General features: G+C 35.7%; 1 protein-coding gene across 1 annotated transcript; it reads right to left on the bottom strand.

Moving 5' to 3' along the window:
• LOC135206800 (cytochrome P450 3A29-like) lies at window positions 1–23,129 on the bottom strand. The gene is made up of 8 exons (XM_064238291.1): window positions 22,231–23,129; window positions 10,883–10,961; window positions 8,219–8,312; window positions 7,643–7,728; window positions 7,147–7,243; window positions 6,582–6,686; window positions 628–966; window positions 1–93 (listed from the first exon to the last, which is right to left on the bottom strand). The coding sequence occupies exons 1-8, from the start codon at window positions 22,244–22,246 to the stop codon at window positions 1–3; spliced, it is 909 nt and encodes a 302-aa protein (XP_064094361.1). The 5' UTR covers window positions 22,247–23,129.
• Between the last annotated feature and the right edge of the window lie 673 nt (window positions 23,130–23,802).

Here is a 23,802-nt window from a genome sequence, read left to right as displayed (position 1 = left end):
CTACGTTACTATTGGTGGATACATTCGTAATGACTCTTTCACAACCATGTCTAGATACTCCAGCTGGTTGATCGTGTCATAAGTAACTACCTCCTGTAATGAGAATAAAAAAATGGGGGAAAAACAAATTCAGGAAACGAAAAAATCTAACATTGATTTTCAAATTGATCCTTCATTAGTCTAAGCAAACATCAGTATAGAACTCTGAATCCTTATGTATTTAGCCAACAAAATCTCAGAATGCATTACACCAAAATACCATCTACACAAAGGCCAAAATCAGAGAGAATATTTACATGGTTTGGTTTCTCCAATAAAATATTATAAATTCTATCAGTTGCTAAAAAGTCAACAGAAAATCGGGAATATTTAAATTTCGACTTTCACAATCATAAAGTTTTAAGTACACTGATCTACGATAACCTGAGACTCTACGCTTAAATTTTTCTTTGGGTTTGAGAAATGGCCCATTTAGCTTGAGAATAATTTACTCTTTGAGAAAAGATTGGCGATGAAGGTGTATATAAATGACATGTCAGTTGGACTATTTCATGCGTTCTAATGTAGTGTATTGCTGCCTTCATTTCTGTTACTTTCGTGAAAATTCAAAAATCAAAACAATCTTACCTCCTTACTGAGATGCTGGACAATCTCCTCATAGAGGCGTTGCTGGACATCTGGGTGCTTGGCCAGCAAATACGTCGTGTAGGAAAGCATAGTGGAAATCGTCTCGTATCCAGCTAATAGGAAAAAGATGGCATTTTCTGCCAATTCCTCCTCCGTCATTTTCGGTTCCCTTTTGTCCAGTTTTCTGCCATTCTGCAGTCGCTTTCCTCCACCTTCTTCTTTCCCATTGCTGAGATTAACACTGGAATTGGTCTTTGGACTCTTCTTCTCGGCCTCCTCTGAGGAAACGAGTTGGGCTGCTTCCAGCATCAGCTGCAATGCATCAACTGTCCGCCGAACCTAGACATTCGGGAGAAGGTGATTACTTCACATATTCCTGCATTAGATTTCATGCACTATGCGCATGAACAAACACAAACAATAAACTGCACAAAAGAGCAAACAAGCCTAGCCCCTTCAAGGGCAGGAAATCCCAGGCGCCAAGCCCTCGATATGCCCACAAAGCCCAGTTCCACTCTAGAAAATGGCGTAATGCACTGGATTATTGTGTTCGGAAAGGATGAAAGCCTGGATTGGCTGAGAATGAACTATATCTATGCTCTAAAAACTATAATAAATATTATCACTGTTCTTGACCCCTTCTTCACCACGTAAGGTATGCGCTGGAACAAGTTAGGAAAAAACTGAATATTTATGTGTGGCATTGTGGCATAGGCATTGTTGCATACTAAAGCATGCATAAGATTAATACTATTGAGGAATATAAGAGCTAAATGTCACTAATGTGTAGGTATCAGTCGACAAAGAAAAAGTGTAATTTATAAAAATGTGGTATGACATATATCAATCATACTAAACTTATGTTTATTTATCTTTTATAATAAAAAATAAGTTACATATTGCTTGATTCATTTCTTTTCATGACATTATGTACATAATCATTATTAATAACATCATTGCCAATTTTTCTTTGAATATTCTCTGTTCTAATAACAAATAATATGGTCAACGTGCATCCTGAGGTATTAAATAAATGTCCTAGTTAAAGGCGTCATGGGACAGTTGGTCTTATAAGATACTAACCCCGCATAATTCTTTTATTCCTGTTTTCAACGACCTCCAGGATGTCCGATTTCAGCTTTTCGTTGACAGATCGATCTTCGAAAAATCCCCCTCCCGGAGACGTATTTTCGTAAGAAAAAATTTCTGAAGATGGAAATAAAGCTGCCGGCAAAGTATAAAAACAACTCAATTACTTTCAAGCAGAAAATATGTTTTAAAAACTATGAGCAAAAAAAAGAAAAGATTGGGATATTGAATACTGTCAGACAAGGACACTGAGTTGACTTTAGAATAACAAAGGAAAGTATGAGGATGGTAAACAGGAAATAAAATTAATTAGATTAGATTAAATAAAAGAATTTGAGGTGAGAGCTGTGATAAAACAGAACTAAAAGAAAATTTCATTCAATCGCAGACAAAAGTAACATTGTGAAAGATACTCAAGGAAAACAAAACAAAATGTTTACTCTGAAGTTTTTTAAAATCACTGTTCCACAGAAACACAACAAAAAAGTCACATTCGAACATCATTTTGGAGAGGCAGTCACTGGAACACGATTGAATAATAACGTCATCCAAAACTTTCATGCGAATTGTAAGCATTAGTAAATGTCGCTTAATTATATGTATTGTAAAATAATTTCCAAGGGGCGGCTAGGGGGAGCACTTGCCCCCTCCAAGACATGATTTGCCCCCTAGCCTTTGAAATAATAATAATAATAATAAAACAGAGTTAAATTCACTCCAAGGGGAATCTTGTATGGCTTCAAAATGCTCCAGAATGCACATAGATTCCAAAAAATTCTCGGGTGGCTTACAGCGGCCCCTATACCCAGCTGACAAGACTCACTTCACTTGCCACCTCACCCATCCCTTTGCCCGCCACGTGGCAACCCCCCCCCCCCCCCCAACAACGAAAATCTGAAATGACGCACGAATATATCCCTAAGCAATAATATTCTCTCTCTCTCTCTCTCTCTCTCTCTCTCTCTCTCTCTCTCTCTCTCTCTCTCTCTCTCTCTCTCTCTCTCTCTCTCTCTCTTTTTTTCTCTCTCTCTCTCTCTCTCCAAAAATTCATCTTTCTAACTTCTGCCAGGAAAGCAACGACTTTCCCTATCGACTTCCATAGACAGAAAAAAATAATAATATATATTAAATAGAATTACAAATTCAGATGCACATAATAAAACGAAGAATTCAGTGATGATACAAAAGAACAAAACGCACCTCGTAATACCCTGCTGAAGCTGTTGACCTTAAAAGTCTTGCTAATTTGTTTGCAGTTTTGAAGAAGCGGATGATCCGGGTTCCTCTGAGATTCAACGTCAATCGCTAAGGCACATTTACCAATCACTTCTAAGGTAAGACCACGATAAAGTCTGCATTAAGTAGAAGAATGAAGAATTTTAAAGACATTTTGCCAAACTAAAAGCAGAGAATTGATTCCTTGCATGACAAATGGAACATATGAGACTAGTTGGGTGATGTAAGAAAGTAATTACTGCGTATTCGTTAATAATTATCGTTTTAGTTGTCTGTAAAAGAAAACTATTGTGCCGCCTTTGTCCATCTGTCCATACTTTATTCTTTCCGTGCTTTTTTCTGTTCGCCCTCAGATCTAAAACCCTACAAAGGCTAGGGGCTGCAAATTGGTATGTTGATCATCCACTCTTCAATCATCAAATATACCAAATTGCAACCCGCTAGCCTCAGTAGTTTTTATTTTATATAAAGTTAAAGCTAGCCATGTATCATGCATCTGGCAGCACTTCGGAGGTGTGTGGGGACGCACCCTCACTCCCTCAACTGTATCTGGGAGGCAACTGAGGCGCTACTAGTCTTAGTGATGGTTTTATTTTTACCTGATGGTTTTATACCGCATTATACATTGTACAGAAAACTCAATTGTGCAGAGGAAACTTCGGCGCAATTTTTTATGTTTAGTATTTGGTGAGCAAGAAGAAGATTAAATTTTTTATCCATACGCTTTAAAATATCTTCTAAGCCGACGACTGCATAAGGTCTTAATGGAGATAGACAGTGCCTTCAAGATATAAGAGCCGCAGCATTAAAGCCTTCATAAGAAAAGTTTTAACACTCTTCTTGGCAGGGCACCTACCAAAAACTAGACTGCTTTTCCCAAATGGTTACAAATAATGGGTTTTCCAACCAGCAAGTCAATAAAACAAATGCATATGGCACTGGATTGGTGGTACAACAATCGTGAACAGCCCACAGCTCGATCCAAACAAAGAGCGGTGTTCAACTTATCATATGGCAAAGATACCTTGGTGCAGACGTGCAATTAAGGAAATTAGCACAGAAAGAGTCACCACCACTGACGTTAACACGCATCTGGACCTCTTCCTTACAAAATCAGCTGCCCAAAAACCTAATAATGAAAAACAACCTAGCCCCACCATCAAGAGATCCTCTTAAACAGAATAAGGAGGTATATATCGATTCAAATGTCCAGTCGGTGGATGTCAACTTCTATGCTTGCATGAAACCAAGAAACAGGCAAAGAGGATCTCCTGTTGTGTTCAAGTAGGCACAATACAAAATGAAATGGAATAGGCACGTCATACTAGCATCACAAGGAATGCAATACATTTTGGGGAACTACAGAAATAACTGGAAAGGAGGTTTGACTCAAGGTGCTTACGGCTGCTAGAGGTGCTCTTAATACGGGAGAAGCCCTCCTTAAATACCACCCAAGAAGTGTTCTTCCTGCCTACCAACATTAGGCGGCCTATTATTCATGAAATAAACAGACCTGTGCCTGACATCGCGGGAAACAGGATTCCTAAACTAGACCCACCAAATAATGTCCGAGATTCTGTGAGCTTCCTAGTGACCGTCAAAATACTCTTCGCCAGTTATAAAAGCTAATGACATCCTACACAAGCCCCACCGCTCAGCAAGGCAGCAGCAGTGAGACGTTCACACCTTTTGGCTTGCAAGGACCATGGGGACATCATCTCACCAGCCAATAACAACGTGACTTTCCCCCTCTTCCAAGCAGCGGTCAACAAGCACTTGACCCCTTGCTGACCATCTCGCATATGACAAGCAGGCCAAGCAGGCTCGCAAGACCCCGTGTTATGCGCAAGGCTGAAGTCATCTAAAACAAACAGACCACGATGAATAGTCAGTCTACTCTCGCCTTTTGGCGTGAGCATGCTCAGTAGAGCCTGAGACGATTGTGGCTTGAAACAATATTGACAACGATTTTCTCAATGAAAACTCCACTGAATGTGAACTTCATATCTCAGTTACCCGTGTATTCTTCCTAAATAAATAGAACTATCCCAGTTTGCAACTATTTTCCTTACAAAAGAATGATGGACGTTGGCAAGCTGTTGGCAGAATATAGTAACCCTGAAAAAGCATTTATCTGAAAGACAGAGAAAACTCTAAATAAACAGAATATACACATGCTTAAGAGGGTCCTTCTACCTAATTTTATCAGCATCAAATTATTATCTCCTAATTCATTTGATTCTTTCCTTTGTAGTTTTGCATGTTTTTTTCTACTGAAGGTTTCTCTTGCCATTTTTGGAAGTATGTAACATCCTTTTCGTCATAGTTTGTCTTTTCAAGAATGAAAAATTTAATTGTTATGTAGTGTGAAAGAATAAATAGGTTTTTTTTTGTAAAACAAAAATCTTCTGCAAGATAACGCCAAAATATTTTTGGACCGATGCAAGTCCACTGAAGGTAAACTTACAAATATTACCTTGATCCTTTTTCACAGAAAATAAACGATATGTCCAATAGGGATGCAGAGCTTAAGCATCAATATTCGTTATCTGCAGATAAAGAACATACACAGATACATAGCATTGAAAGTTCTAAAATTTTACATGATGAGTATGTAGAAAGGAGATGAAGGACTGAAAGAAAACAAATATATGCATACTTTACCCGTACCAAAACATCAATGGGTTTTATTCTGCTTAACGTGATCTTCTATAATCCTCCAGAGTTACAGACACAGCATCATTGATGGGTCTGCAACATCTGCAAAATAAAAAGTTTTAAAACTAATCTTCTCTCATTCTTTATATGTACTGTAAACACACAGAGGTCAATATGATATTATACCTATTAAAACACATGAATCACTTAGATTGAATGCCAGAAGCTATTACCAGAAACTTGGGAACTCCTCACTGAGTCCCACTGCAAACAACATTGTTCCTACCGAGCAAGAAGACAGTGCATTTCAAAAAGTATGAATCATAAAACAATGAGAAATCAAATTGTACTCTTAAATTCTTCTCTTAAGATGAAAGAATATCGATGAGGGATCCATAACAACAGTGTTTCCAAGAAGCAAGGGTCAAATAGTTACTAAATCCAAGGGTAAACAAAAAGTATCAGTGTACAAAAGTATCCTACGGACTGAATGTTGCTCTTTCACACGTCATGGAAGCACTTGTAAACATTAGAAGTCGTTAGCTTATCTTTTCATTTATATATATCTCATAATGGGATTTTTCTTGATGATTAAAATGAATCTCAGTTGCATTTCTGGAACCTGGTGACAAACAGGCTATACGACTTTAATATAAAATTGTCAAAAAAAAAAAAAAAAAAACAAAAAAAAAAAAAACCTGGATAACCTCACGTGAAGTCAAATTACTTATTTGTCCAGACCTGATGTGTGGTTCACTTTCCAAATAATTTTCGAATTTTAGTCACGAATTTAAACCATATGAAAAATAAAATTTTAATTCTTCCAATCAAAACATCTTCATTAGGGCGGCTATTTCAACTACACAAAACAGTCACAGATAAAGAAAGGTCAGAATTGAGTGTACTAAACGAGGAGCTCTGGGGAATCACAATAATTGCACTGTCATTCCGAAGCTATCAACTGTACTTACAAGCTTCATCTTGGCCTGGGAGAAGCTTGGGCTGAGTGTGGATCTCACAGATCGCCAATGGTCGTCTCGAAGGGAGAGCAAATCCTTATTGAGTATTAACCTGAACTGAAATACCAGATTTTTTTTGTAGAAAAAAAACATTAATGGTGGTCATGTGCTGTATTTACTTAACAAAAACCCATAGGTTTTTGCTGTAGTATTTTCAATAAAAACCTATATCTACAAAAGGCAATTTCTGTCTGTCTGTTCGTTATGCACATCCAGACTATGAAAGCTTAGGCTTCAGTCCAAAATCCGAAATTCGACTGCCGTTTCTAAAGGGGGCCTAACCTTTCTTTTTCAAACCCCCACCCCCTCATTTTTTACATCTTTTGGGGTTGACAGCAAAATCTTCAGATTTTTCACTTCTTAGGCCTGACAGGATCCAAATGATTACTTATACTGAAAGTGCTTGCAAAATCCAACTTGTAGGGGTTGTCATCATGGACTGCCATGATAACAGACTCCTGTTCTTTCTCTCTTGGTCTGGCTTCAGAAGAACTGTGATGAAACTAAACCCACTTACCGACCTGTTTCTGAATTTCTCAAAGGCACGGATTCCGACATATTTTATGACTTCTGGATTTGTGACGATAATACAAGGTACTCTGCCAGTGTAGAGTCTGTAAACAAAATGCCAAATAAATGAGAATAATCTTTAGGGATTTATTCTAAATGATAAGGTAATGAGAAGGGAAACATTAAACCTAGCCAAATGGCCTAAAACAAGGGGGGGAATCATTGTAAAATAAGTGAGGTTCAGAGGTAATCAGATAAAAGTGAAACAAATTGTTCAGAAAATAAGAAAACATAATCAGATATAACTTTCTAAAAAGATAAAAGCTTCTCTAAACACATTTTACTAACAATGATGAAAAATTATAAACGAGAATGTTATTAAACCTGCATTTACATTATCTTAGATAATTGATGAGTTACGCTTTGAAACATATTGGTATATTAGAAATTAGAAAAAGATCATTTTGAAACAGAAATATAAGAAACATAAAAAAGGGACTTACGCCATTGATTTGCCTTCTAAGTTTCCCACCTGACTTCCATATTTGTCAATGATCTCTTTCCAACCATCTTGGAAATTGGTATTCAACTGGAATACGTTAACTGGGTAAAAGAACTTTGCTTTATTATAACTTTAAGAACTGAAATTTAAAATGAAAGTCAAATTCATTTTTCCAGCATATTCGACTTTCCAAATAAAATAAAATAAAAGGTTTTCCAGATAAACTTATTTAATCATTAAAAGACTGAAAAAGATAGAGTATTATCAAACGCTTATATCTGTAATGACGTTTACTGCTGTATTTTAAGTTTTATCTATTTGAACAGTTAGAACTAAGTGATATATACACTTTTGATATAGCAATGTTCCATGACAGGTAAACTGGAAATACCTATAAGCCATGATCTAAAGAAACATTCTTTTGAAGTTTTGGTTAAGATTTTTCCATTAGCTTTATGGTACTATGCATCTTTCAATTATTTTTTTAGTTCAACATATTCGAGAGAGAGAGAGAGAGAGAGAGAGAGAGAGAGAGAGAGAGAGAGAGAGAGAGAGAGAGGGGGGTGTGGATCACTACGGCAGCTATTTCCTTCAGGTTTCCAAACAGAAAGTTTTTGGGAGGACCTGTATAACCAAGACGTTCAAGTTTTCCCATGTGCCACCATCGTTCTCTGAAAAAAAATATGTAGTACGCATATGTATATACAGTGGTCCCAACGTATTTCGCGGGGAATGTGTACCAAACACTTCCGTGAATAGTTAGAACCTTGCGAATAGTTGGAACTCCTTATAAAAAAAATGCTTAAAATGGCTATTTTGTTAGTTAAAACTCAAGAAAAACCCACTAAAATTTGTATATTTGGTTTTTTAATAGTTTTATCACAAAAAGTGCATTTTATGATGAAATTGATAAAAAAACAGGAAATTATGGATATTTCTCATGGAAAACATGGCGAATAGGCGAAGTTCCTGTGAATAATGGGAGTTTATGTTGCAAAGAGAAATCCACGAATGCATGAGTCTGCGAATACGGGGTACCACTGTATATGTCTGTGTGTATATATATATATATATATATATATATATATATATATATATATATATATATATATATATATATATATATGTATATATATATATATATATATATATATATATATATATATATATATATATATATATATATATATATATGTATATGTATATAAAAATATATATATATATATATATATATATATATATATATATATATATATATATATATATATATATATATATATATCTATATATATCTATATATATATATATATATATATATATATATATATACTATATATATATATATATATATATATATATATATATATATATATATATATATATATATATCATATATATAATATATATATATATATATATATATATATATATATATATATATATATATATATAATCGTTCAGTGGAGAAAATTATATACGAATCTTCAGAGGGTGTCCCAAATGATACCAGTTGTAAAATGATGAAGTTTTATTATGAAACGTTTCGCACATAAAACATCCGTGCATCATCAGTCTGCAAAGAGCAATAAGACAAATAAATAAAACATATAAAGCCATAAAACACAAACAGAACTCACATGAATTAAAATAGTCTTAAAATTAACCAAAAAAAAAAAGCAAAGTACAAAGTAAAAAACAGTAAAAAGAGAGAGAACACCCAAAACATAACCGTCCATGAGGAGAGAAGATGGAATGACCTGTCGTCAAAAGCAGGTGACGACGTTAACTATGCCAGGTGTAGAGTTGGCTGAAGAAGTATACCATTCAACGAAGGTGGAACAAGTTTCTTAATATATAATGACTCGAGGGTAGTTAAGTGATCAGGATGTTTGACATGATCTATTATTGTGAACTGTTCTTTCTGAAGCTCAATTTTGCAATTAAAAGCATGGTTCCTGATATTAGAAAATTCAGGTTGCTTTATTCTTTGTCCGTTCGGAAACTAAACCGAAAACCTAAATGACTGCAATAGTTAACGTCGTCACCTGCTTTTGACGACTGGGTCATTCCATCTTCTCATCCTCATGGACGTTAGTGTTTTGGGTTGTTCTCTCTGTTTTTACTGTTTTTACTTTGTACTTTGCTTTTTTTTTTGGTTAATTTTAAGACTATTTTAATTCATGTGAGTTCTGTTTGTGTTTTATGGCTTTATATGTTATTTATTTGTCTTATTGCTCTTTGCAGACTGATGATGCACAGATGTTTTATGTGCGAAACGTTTCAAAATAAACTTCATCATTTTACAACTGGTATCATGGACACCCTCTGAAGATTCGTATATATATATATATATATATATATATATATATATATATATATATATATATATATATAATATATATATATATATATATATAAAATATATATATATATAATATACATACATATATAAATAAATACCCAGAAGACAGGGTCAGGAAAGAGCGTGAGATGTTAATCCAATGTTTAGTTAATGTATCTCTACTCTTGTTCAAAATAAATAAAATAATATATATGGTAAACTATGATCTTATATACTATGTATGACTTTAATTATATATGAAAGAGCAATGTTCGTAAACCAAATGTCTTTCCTAACTATCATCAGTACGGTTTCTGATGTGGACCAATATAAATGCTAAATTAGGAGTCTTTTTTTTAATTCCTAACTGTTTTGCATAACAAATAAAACCAATAATCAAAGTCAGTTCCCTGTTTTAAGGTGGTTAGACTTAATACTTTTAAGTTATCTGTAAAGCACACCTACTAGAATTGAATTGAATATAGAATTTAGGCCAAAGGCCAAGTGCTGGGACCTACAAGGTAATTCAGCGCTGAAACAGAAATTAACAGTAAAAGGTTTGAAAGGCGTAACAGGAGGAAAACCTCGCAGTTGCACTATGAATCAACAGTTAGGAGAAGGTGGAAAGTAAGTTGGAAGAAAGAGAATATTAAAGGAGGTACAGTGAAAGGAATGAAAGGCAGTTGCAGATAGGGCCAAAGGCACGCTGCAAAGAACCTCAAGTAATGGCTACAGTCCACTGCATGAGGTGCACTACGGCACTAACCCCCTACGGAGACAACCACTAAAGTTTATGCATATCTTATATTTTGTTTGTTTGTATGGTGTTTTTACGTTGCATGGAACCAGTGGTTATTCATCAACAGATGTATATCTTATATGGAAAACATTTCAACTTACATAATTGCTATCCCAATCACAGTGGCGACTAAAAACAAAGTTGCCCATGTCGAGGCTGATAGATCCAAGAACAGCCATCCTGAATGCAAAAGAGGAAAGCACATCAAGTAAGTAATGGTTCGTTATAAAATCACAGTAGACAATTCACAGATTCCTCGAATGGTTAAGTGTGTTGGATATGCAGCTGTTTTGATAAAGAACTGAGAAAAATAAACATGACAAAAGATTCAGCAGACATTGCTTCAACTAGAAAACTAAAATAGAAATATAGTACATATATATATATATATATATATATATATATATATATATATATATATATATATATATATATATATATATGTATGTATGTATACAGTGGTCACCCCATATTTGCGGGGGATGCGTACAAGACGCCCCTGTGAATAGTTAGAACCGGCGAATGTTTGGAACCCCTATAAAAACGCTATAAACGGCCTATTTTGTTAGTTAAAATTCAAGAAAAATCCACTCAAAATTTTCATATTTGGTTTTTTTAATAGTTTTATCACAAAAAGTGCATTTTATGATGAAATTGATAAAAAAAAACCCAGGAATTTGTGGATATTTCTCATAGAAAAATACCGCGAATGTGCGAATTTTCCGCGAATAATGCGGGGAAACGTTCCTGAGATAAATTCGTGAATGTGTGAGTCCGCAAATCCAGAGAACGCGAATACGGGGGTCCACTGTATATATATATATATGTACTTTATCACTCACGCAATTGTTCTGAGCATTAATACAATTATTAAAAAGACCTCATTAAAACTAGGTGTTATCTAACGATATATTTATTAAAAAAAAAGTTACAAGCGCTCCAGAACTTACAGTTCCCAAAGGGACAATGACTGTTAGTCCTGGAAACTTGTAACTGTTTTAGAATAAATATCTCTGTTAGATACTATTGTTTCAAGAGGTCTTGTTAGTACATATGTGTGCATGTGTACACAATATATATATATATATATATATATATATATATATATATATATATATATATATATATAATATATATATATATAATACGAGGTGGTCAAACTCGTTATCATATTTTTAAAAGGTAGTGATGGACCAAGAGTGGCAGGCAACCGGTAATTGGTAACACATTCTCTCTCTTTCTCTCTCCTGATACCCAACAGCTCTTTCTCTCTCTCTCTCTCTCTCTCTCTCTCTCTCTCTCGATATACCTCTCCTCCATTATCTACCAAATCAGAGTCGTGAATTTACAAAAATATGCATTTATTTAAAAGCAATGTATTAACTGAATAACTCAGATTCTTTACAGAATGATTAAATGAAATGTTACTCAAAGTCCAAATAACCCAGATAACCCTCGGTAATTAATCTAACACAACATTAGTTTAGCCATAACACTAGGCACAGTCAACATAGTAATTAAGTCAGTACACCATTTCTCCAAGAACCATCCCCACTCTTCTCCAGAAACATTTCCCCTTTCCAGAAACGTTTCCTTTTCCAGAAAGCCGTTAGAAGACAGGAGAACACTCCAGTAAGCACAAGATCATAATCAAAGATCATATAAACAGAATATCTCTGAAATAAAATACTTCAAATTACAATCCAGCCACACTTGGCCAAAATAAAGAAAAGGCTTACCCATTTCAGCACAGTTGCACTGTCACTCTATAAAAACACTTTGGCAGAGCCATCCGGCTTCTGCCTTCTCTCTGTAATAGTCTCCCCTTCATGATAACCTACATTTCGTTATGTAGGGGGAAAAGTGCACACATATGTACGAATCCACACTCAATGTTCACAGCCCATAAACTGCTTGAGACCATTTTCAAAGTCAACTCTACATCAAGTTCTCATAGCGACAGGACGAGGCACTGATTTGCTAAGACAGCAGTCTTGATCACACCACCTCAAAGAAAGATACGTTAGCATTCTAAGGCTGTCATCGGACACTGTCCTTAAATGATGACTCCACATTCTAAGAAAGTCATAGCATATCACATCACACATTCTTTAAAATATATCATAGCAAATCCCCCTCTTGTTGTTATATATATATATATATATATATATATAGATATATATATATATATATATATAATATAAAATATATATATATATATATATATATGTGTGTGTGTGTGTGTGTGTGTGTGTGTGTGTGTGTGTGTGTGTGTGTGTGTGTGTGTGCGTAATTCCAAAACTACACTTTTTTCATACATAACTCTTGTTGATCTAATTCATTTATAGCTTGTTTCTCCTTATCTGAAAAAGTTTCAATTATTCATTTACTATTGTAGTCTTCAAAAATTTTCCTTTTCAAAAAAGAAAGAAGGGGTAAAATAAATATTTTAACAAATACATAGCACAGCAAAATGTAAATACAGTTTTAAATTGTGGTTGGAGATTAAATAGACCTCCTAGTCTTATATGAAAAAAGTGCAGTTTGGAATATATCTATATATATATATATATATATATATATATATATATATATATATATATATATATATATATATATCATAACATATATATATATATATATATATATATATATATATATATATATATATATATATATATATAATATATATATACAGGCAGTGCCTGGCTTACGACGTTCCGAGACTACGACGCTTTTCAATTATATTCATCAGAAATTATTTCAGGGTTTACAGTGCATGTTCCAGGGTTACGACACTAGTCTGGCGGAAGAAATATGACTCCAAAAATGTAAAATAATCAATATTTGAAGGTTTTTCAGATGAAAAAATGCAAGAAAATGCAGTTTAACATAAGATTTTAATACAGTCATACCTCTATATACGAAAGTCCCTACGTACGAAAAATCCAGGTTACAAAGGCAAAGACAAAGATTTTTTGGCTTCTGTGAACGAAAATAATTCAGGTTGCGAAAGGGTGTATGTACTGTAAAGTCCGAGATTCGCCCGGGTCACCGAGAACAATTTTAAAACTCACGCACCATCCTCCTGCTCTCCCATTGGTTCCTGATGCTAGTCACTGCCGTAAGATCCTGCTCTCCTATTGGTCAGCATCTGTCCCATCATGCACCTACGTAAAGGCGTTACTTGACCATTTCGTTACAGCAGCATTATCGTACACACCTGGAATTAATTTGTCAATGTAAATTCGTGTTAGTGATTTCACTACTTGTACGTATACTTTATTGTGTTGTGTGTGAACTTAATTAACTTAATTAGCCATATGGGTCCCAAGAATGTTGCTGAAGTTCATGGAAAGAAGAGGATGCTTTCTATGGAGACGAAGATGGAGATAATTACAAAGTATGAAGCTGGCATGCAGTTAAGTGTGATCACTAAGGAATACAGCCGAAATCCGTCGATGATAGGCACCATCCTTAAGCAGAAGGAAGCCATCAAGGCAGCTAGCTACACTTTCCAAGGAGTCACTATTTTTTCCAACAAGAGGAGCCATGTGCATGATGAGATGGAGAGGCTGCTTCTCGTATGGATTAAGGACAAAGAAATCGCTGGTGATACAATAACCGAGACAGCAATCTCCCACAAGGCCAGCGCCATTTTCGGTGATCTGAGTGCTCAGGCCGAAGACGACGAAGGAGAAGGGACATTGAAGGCAATCCCAGACTTCAAGGCTTCTCGGGGTTGGTTTGATAAATTTTGTAAATGGACTGGCATCCATTCAGTAGTCGGCATGGGGAGGCTGCCAGCTCGGACATGAAAGCGGCCCAAGCCTTTGTTAAGATGTTCGACAAGATGACAATCAAAGAAGGCTACAGTTTCTCAGCAAGTCTTCAAACTGTGACGAGACTGGCCTTTTTTGGAAAAAAATGCCGGCCTCGTCGGACGTACATCCTGAGGAGGAGAGGAAGCTACCTGGGCATAAGCCTATGAAAGACAGGGCTTACGCTTGCCCTTTGTTCCAACTTGTGTACTTGTGTATCATTCTGAGACTTCCCGAGCCTTCAAGGCCCACAAAGTGCTAAAGAGAGTTCCGGTGATGTGGAGGGCTAATGCGAAAGCCTGGGTAACGAGACTTTTGTTCACCGTGTGGGTAAATCTGTGTTTTTGGGCCCGACAAATGAAAGAAATTCTTGAAAGAGAAATGCCTCCCTCTGAAATGTCTGCTGTTTGTTGGCCGACAACATGTCCCTGGCTTCGACGGAAGATGATCCTAAAGGAGTATTCTTTCATCAAGGTTCTTTATCTTCCGCCTAACACCACCCCTCTCCTCCAGCCCATGGACCAGCAAGTGATATCGAACTTCAAGACGCTGTATACAAAACATCTTTTCAAGAGAGTTTCGACATCACTGATACCACAAACCTCACCTGCGGGAAATTTTTTGGAAGGAAGGAACATTTCTTATCGTGATATGCATCCGACCTATCGATCAAGCTTGGCAGGAGGTTTCGAGGTGAACCTTGAATTCTTCGTGGAGGAAACTCTGGCCTGATGCTGTATCTGCCCGAGACTTCGAGGGATTCAACGTGGGTAAAGCTGATGCAGATTCAGAAAACAGTTGAAGAACCTGAAACTGGGGCTGGTCGTCGACGAGGACAACATCAATGACCTTCTCCAGAAGTTGGAGGCGATGCAACATAACGTTCAAGAAGAGTTCTCTAGCAGCGGCGAGGAGGAGGAGGACCCTATGATAACAGCAGAAATTAAGGATGTTCTAACTGCTTTTCATAAAGTGCAAACATTTGTAGAAAAGAGACACCTCAAAAAGGCTTACACAGGTCGTATGCTGCGCAGTTCGATGACGTTTTGCCTGTGTCATTTCAGGAAACATTTTGAAAGCAGGCAGAAGCAATCTTTCTTGGATAGTTATTTTTAAAGAGGCCTTAGTAGTAAGCAAACAGGAAGGTCCAGGTGATAAGAAAAAAAAAAAAGATAATTGGAAGTGGTGAAGAAATTGAAATTTGTTAACAAACAAAGTAAAAAGTAAAAAAAAATAATAAAAAAACCACCAGAAAACGGCAAAAAATAGAAATTTAATTTTAAGTTTTCGTAAAGTTTAAGTGTTAATGTTTTCTGCCATTTGTTAATGTGTTTCGTAAAGTTAAGTGTTCATGTTTTCTGGCATTTGTCCTCCTCCTCTGTCACCATTTTCGGACATCGCCTCACTCGAAAGGTAAGGTTCCACATTTTTACTACATACATACGTACATGTATGTACAGTATTTCTTGTACCTTGTGCACTAATACACTTTATTTACAGGTAATCATGGTTAGGTTAGGTATTGAATGGTCCAAATTGTTGTATTTCATTTATTGGTCAATTTAGCTTTATTATAAAACTTACTGTAGTGTTTTTGTAGGGCTTGGAATGAATTAGGCAATTTACATGCAAAACGTAGTTCTAGATACAAAAAATCAGGTTACGAAGGCCGCTTTGGAACGGATTAATTTCGTAACCTGAGGCACTACTGTGCACCAAAGCATTAAAAGTAAGGTTTTCTTAGGAGTTTTTGACCTCGTTGTAAGACCTGGGACTGCTGCTTTTATATATACATATATATATATATATATATATATATATATATATATATATATATATATATATATATATATATATGATATATATATATATATATATATATATATATATATATAATATATATATATATATATATATATATATATATATATACATATATATATATATACAGTGGTACCTCGAGATACGAAATTAATCCGTTCCGAGGCGGCCTTCGTATAATGAGTTTTTCGTATCTTGGAACAAATTTTACATGTAAAATGGCTAATCCGTTCCAAGCCCTCCAAAAACACCCCATTAAAATTTCATAATAAAGCTAAATTGACCTATAAACAATGAAATACTACAACAATTTGGACCATTCAATACCTAAATTAAGAATAAAAATCGAAAACCTGTAAATAAAGTGTATATTAGTGTACTAGAAATATTATTACTGTAAACGTAAAATGTGGAAGCTTACCTTTCGAGTGAGGCTATCTCCGATAGTGGCAGCAGAGGAGGAGGAGGACAAACGGCAGATAACGTACGTACGTACGTACGTACACTTAACTTTACTTACGAAAACACACATTTAAGGAAAACCATAAAACTAAAATTTACGAAACCTTACAAAACTGTAACACTTAACTTACAAAAATCTAGAAATTACGTAAAAAAAAAAAATTTCTTTTTTTTATTTTTAACTTTTTTTTTTTACTTTTACGTAGGCTTTTTTTTTTTTTTTTTTTTTTTTTTTTTTTTTTTTTTTTTTTTTTTACAGAATTTCAACTTCATCACCACTTTCAACGTTCTGTTTTTCATCACCTGGTTCTTCCTTTTTGCTTTCAACTTTCAGTTTTTTATCACTTGGTTCTTCCTTTTTGCTTACTCCTGCTAATGCTGACGGCCTCTTTAAAAAATAACGATCCAAGGAAAGATTGCTTCTGCCTACTTTTCACAATGTTCCTGAAACGACTCAAGCAAACGTCATCGACTGCGCAAGCATACGACCTGTGTGAGCCTTTTCGGGTGTCTTTTTTTTCGATAAACAATTGCACTTTATGAAAAGCGCCTAGAATATCCTTAATTTCTGCCATTGTCATAGGCTCCTCCTCCTCTTCCTCGCCGCTGCTAGAGAACTCCTCTTGAACGACGTTAAGTTGCATGGCCTCCAACTCCTTCAGGTCCATCCGTCGTAAGCTCCTCTTGGTGCTCCTCGAGAAGGTCGTTGATGTCGTCCTCGTCGACGACCAGCCCCATGGACTTGCCGAGCGCAACGATCTCATCAAGATCTGGTTCCAAAACAGTTTCGGGATCATCAACTGTTTCTGACTCTGCAGTACCAGCTTCGCCCACGTCGAATCCCTCGAAGTCTCTGGCGGATACGGCATCAGGCCAGAGTTCCTCCACGAGGAATTCAAGGTTCGCCTCGAAACCTCCTGCCAAGCTAGGTCAATGAGTCGGATGCAAATGACAATGTCGAAATGCTCCTTCCAAAATTGACGCAAGGTGAGGTTTGTGGTATCGGTGATGTCGAAACATCTCTTGAAAAGATGTTTCGTGTACAGCTTCTTAAAGTTCGCTATCACTTGCTGGTCCATGGGCTGGAGGAGAGGGGTGGTGTTGGGCGGAAGAAAAAGAATCTTAACGAAGGAATACGTCCGTTAGGATATCTTCCTCGAGGCCAGGAGGGTGGGGAGGGGCATTGTCCAACACCAGCAGACATTTCAGGGGGAGGCGCTTCTCTTCCAAATAACTCTTCACAGTTGGGCCGAAACACAGATTTACCCACCCGTGAACAAAAGCCTCGTTACCCAGGCTTTTGCATTGCCCTCCACATCACTGGCCTAACCTTCTCCTTCAACACTTTGTGGGCCTTGAAGGCTCGAGGAGTCTCGGAGTGATACACCAGTAGGGGCTTCACCTTGCAATCCCCACTGGCATTCGATTCAAAGTGCGAGCGTAAGCCTGTCTTTCATAGGCTTTATGCCCACGGGTAGCTTCTTCTCTTCCTCCGTGATGTATGTCCGACGAGGCATTTTTTTTGTTTTTTCCAAAAAAGGCCAGTCTCATCACAGTTTGAAGACTTGCTGAGAACTGTAGCCTTCCTTGGTCATCATCTCGTCGAACGTCTTTTTAAAGGCATCGGCCGCTTTCATGTCCGAGCTGGCAGCCTCCCCATGACGCACCACCGAATGGATGCCAGTCCGTTTACGAAATTTCTCGAACCAGCCATGCGAAGCCTTGAACTCTGGGGTTGGTGTTGAAGTCCCTTCCCCTCCCTCATTTTCCGCCTGCGCAATCAAATCGCCGAAAAAAAAGCACTGGCCTTGTGAGCGATGCTGTCTCCGTTACTGTATCGCCAGCGATTTCTTTGTCTTTTATCCAGATGAGGAGCAGCCGTTCCATCCGTCCCGTGCACCTGGCTCCTCTTGCTGGACAAAAATAGTGTGCCCTTCGATGGGTTGTTAGTTGCTTTGATGGCATCCTTCTGTTTAAGGATGGTGCCTATTGTCGACGGATTACGGCCGTATTCCTTTGCGATCACTCAATCGCATACCAGCTTCGTACTTCTTTATGATCTCCATCTTTGTCTCCAGAGACAGCATGCGCTTCTTTCCGTGAATTTCAACTTTCTTGGGACCATGACTACGTTAATTTACGTAAAGTTACACAAATACGTAATAATACAGTCTTCGCACAACACGATAATATGTACTGCAACGAAATCACTAACGAATTTACGTTACTAAAACGAAATCGTTGGATGCGAACGAATGCCGATTGCGTACGGTAAAGTTTCGGGTGCGGAGTGGCCGAGCTAAGGGACGCCAGCGCGTACGTATAGAAGATGCTGTCCAATCAGAGAGAAGGATCTCATGGCTTGGCTAGCATCAGGAACCAATGGGAGAGCAGGAGGATGGTGACGAGTCTACTAGCACTAAGATGGCGGCGTGCGGCGCGAGTTTCAAAATTGTTATCGGCGAATCTCGGACTTTCAGAAACCTTTCGTATCTTGAAAACTTTTTGTATGTAGAGCAGTAAAATTTTTCGCATTGGCTTTCGTACTTGGATTTTTCGTAAGTTGAGCCTTTCGTATCTCGAGGTATATGTATATAGATATATAATATATAATATATAATATATTATTATATGGGGCTTTTCCTGGAGTTTTAAATAAGGAAAATAGGCAGTAAACATTTTTATATGGGCTTCAACTACTCATGGATATATATATAGTATAATATATTATATTATATATATATATATATATATATATATATATATATATATATATACTATATATATATATATATCCATGAGTAGTTGAAGCCCATATAAAAATGTTTACTGCCTATTTCCTTAGTTAAAACTCAGGAAAAGCCCAGAAAACCCCACTACAAGTGTTTATACCTGTTTTTTTTTTTTTAATAGTTTTATCACAAAAAGTGCATTTTATAATGAAATTGATAAAAAAGACAGAAATTTCTGGATATTTCTCATAGAAAAATATCCTGTATAGGGGAATTTTCTGCCGCAAATAATAGGGGGTCTATTTTCCAGAGAGAAATTCACGGAACTATGAGTCCACGAATACTGGGGTCACTGTATTTACATATATATCCTTCGAGCTACAAATGTCCTTTAATATCTAATTCGCTCTACCCTCGGAATTGATATATTTGCATATATGTACCGAAGGGGAATTTTTAGTTGATAATAATTCGTCCCCCATGGGATCGAAACCACCGTCCAGTGGACGGGAAACGAAATCAGGAACGGACAGTAACGCTACCAACTCAGTAGCGTCACTGTCCGTTCCTGATTTCGTTTCCCGTCCACTGGACGGTGGTTCGATCCATGGGGGGACGAAATTATTATCAACTAAAATTCCCCTTCGGTACTTATATAAAAATATATCAATTCCGAGGTAGAGCGAATTAGATATCAAAGGACATTTGTAGCTCGAATGATTTATATGAATCACGGTGATGTGATAATTATTTAACATATATATGTGTATATATATATATATATATACTATATATATATATATATATATATATATATATATATATATATATATATATATATATATATATATATATATATATATATATATATATTCTCATCCAGATCAAGGGCAGGAATTCAGAAGCAGAAGACACAGTATCCATTTATTCCAAGCTTTCGTGATTCATAATCACATCATCAGGGATATCTACAACAATAAAATACAATATATCAATATAAAAATTAAAAGAGCTATATACAAAACTTTAATTTTAAAAGCGGACGAAGGGAAATTGATGAAACGAAATAAAAGTAAAATTGTTAAGAGCAGAAAACATACGTGAACAAAGACGCACTTAGAAACAAAATAGTAAAATTCAAAACACATATTAAACAGACGCACTTAAAAAAAAAAAAAAAAAAAAAAAACCAAAAAAAAAAAAAAAAAAAAATGTAATAAAATTGAATAAAATAACGGGAGGTTAACCTACCATACAGAGGTAAAGAGACTAAGGAACAAAAATACAAAAATTTTTGAGAGAGGAAAGAGGTTAAGAAAGATACAGGGAACAGCGGTTGTTTGGCAGTTCAGAGAAGGAACTCGTTGTTTAATATTTAATGTTTCGAGGATAAGTAGTTCTTGTGGGTTGTTTTGATAACCAATGATCTTAAAATCTTCATAGATTGATTTCAGTTTTTGCATTTAATTGTATGGCTACGTATATTAGAGGATTCTGGATTTGTCAATCGACATCCGGTTCTATAACTTATTCCTCTATGGGAATCGGCCCTCACCCTGAGAAGCCCGCCTGTGGATCCAATATATTTTCCCAAATTACATTTAGGACAGTTGTACTCGTAGACAACACCAGACGACATCAAAGGCGGTAGCCGATCCTTGAATCTGAAAAGAGAGCCAATATTTTTAGGGTTCTTGGGTATTAATTTTAGATTGTTGATGGCCCCCAATGTATTTTTGGACGGTTTTCAAGAAATCCCTTCGAAATTTATTCATATAAGAAAGGAAATGTTGCATAGAATGGGAGTTTAGGAACGTCAAAACACTTTGGCCTATTGGAGAATTTTCTATTTAGAAGTTTTTTGAGAATCGTGTGAAAAACATGGTAGGGAAACAATTATTGGTAAAGTATATATATATATATATATATATATATATATATATATATATATATATATATATATATATATATATATATATATATATAAAGGTATAAGCCACGAGGGAAAATAAACCCTCGTGGCTTATACCTTTATTTATGGATTTATCACGTTCCACACCTTCGTGATTCAGTTACACACACACACACACACACACACACACACACACACACACACACATATATATATATATATATATATATATATATTATATACGTATATATATATATACTATATATATAAATCAAAGTGGTTTACATAATGATCTTGATAAGTGGGGTGATTTTATTTCCTATACGTGTAGTGACCACTCAAAGTATGACAAAAAAAGTGAACTATTTCAATTGTAACTGAAGCTGTGAACAAAATGATATTGTGGTTTAGAATGGGGGGCTGGGAAAAGAAAACTGGTTTGACAAACTCATTTACTATCTTCTGCTACTGCTAAAGGGCTAAATGGCTTTCAAGATTGTACTGAGGATGTGTTGAAGCTTGTCTTTGCAAAACCATATCTTGAAGACCTGCACGAGAAAGAAAACTAGAACAACGGGTTTCTTATTAATATGTGATGTTTTTTGGATACAATACGTATAAATATTGTAAAGACTGATATTGCCTGGAGAACTTAAACTGGTAGTATTTACAGTAGTCAATAAAAGAAAATTACTACTCACCAAAAAGGCCATCCATTCTCTTGATGTGATAAATTAAATCTGCTGTCTTTTCTGTCTTGACTTCTCGTCTTGATTTTCACTTTAATTGTTTCAAAAAGTGATCTTCAACTTAACATATCATCTGTTTACTATGTATGTCAGTTTTAAGAAATAAACAAAATAAAAAACGAGGCAAATGATTACACAAAGAAAATTTGATGGGTGGTTAAATTGCAATATTTGATATTATATTGATTAATGTCAAATGGTTTCAATTATCAAGTTCCTTCACACTCAGTCTAGAAGAACATAACCTCACAAGATTTCCTTCTGCATGCATCTAAACGTTGTGGCTGCCACGGGCAAGTAAGCACCATTGTCAAACACATAACTAGGTCAGGCACAATTGTCAAACACATAACTGGGTCAGGCACAATAAAGGAAATGTCCAAGTGTGTAACGCTTATTCCTCCTGCATGTCTCCTCCACTGAACTTACAATCACGCCACAGGTCTATACTTAATTTCTTCCTGCCTTTGTTGAGGATTCAGATGCTCTTGTGAATCTATGAGCCTGAAAAAATATAATCATGAAAAGGAAAATATAAGACAGTAAATGTGCTAAAGGTAGCGGTGAATTTGGTTGTGGCAAAATTAGGTACGGTCATATTGATTCTCTCTAATCAGGATCACTGGGTAACTGCCGAGGTCTCTTTTCTTTGCTACTTTACAAAACCAGGCAAATTACAGGTCTCCTTTTCTGTATTTTATGCAGTTCATTTAGTTCAAGTGGAGGTTCATTTCCAATTAAATTGACACAATGGGATAGTAAATTAATTCGCCCTTCTCGGAGAAAGCCGTTAACAATTGGTAAGAAAATGACATTTCTTTTAACAAAGTAAGGTGAAAGGTTTTCCTGTATCAAATTTACCATTATTATTATTATTAAAAGTATGCACACAATGTAAAGCATCAAGCCAACAAGACCACAAAAAATACATACATGACAAATATGACGTATTACATATATAATATATAAATATATATATATATATATATATATATATATATATATTATATATATATATTAACGTATATATATATATATATATATATCATATCCCCCCCCCCCCCCCCCCCCCCCCCTATATATATCTATATATATTATATATATATATATATATTATATATATAGAATATAATATATAGGCATGTGTGAGTATACATACATTTATAATAAAGTTCAATAGAGTATGAATATATCTAATTACTGACAAATCAAAACAAGGGAAGTTGAATTAATCAAAGTTAAGGTGAAAATTAACAGATGGATAAGGAGGGACAATGGGAGCAAGTGTTCCCCCAAACCTAAGAAACTTAAAACCGCCAATGAAAGGCAATGGTACATGCCAAATTTTGAGAAAAATAATTATTTAGCGACCGACTGGTGCGAGACAACTAGGTAAACAGGATAGTTAAGAGCCACAAATAGCCTTGTAGATTCTTTAATCTATTAAGTATGCAAAGGATAGCCAAGTTGTGGGTGCTGGGGCCTACGGGTGTCTGTTGAGTGCACACAGCTACCTTATAAAGA

This window comes from Macrobrachium nipponense, chromosome 31 (assembly GCF_015104395.2).
Source record: "Macrobrachium nipponense isolate FS-2020 chromosome 31, ASM1510439v2, whole genome shotgun sequence".
NCBI classification, from domain to species: Eukaryota; Metazoa; Arthropoda; class Malacostraca; order Decapoda; family Palaemonidae; genus Macrobrachium; species Macrobrachium nipponense.
The sequence above is the reverse complement of the archived record's forward strand: the minus strand, read 5'-3'. Positions and strand labels throughout refer to the sequence as shown.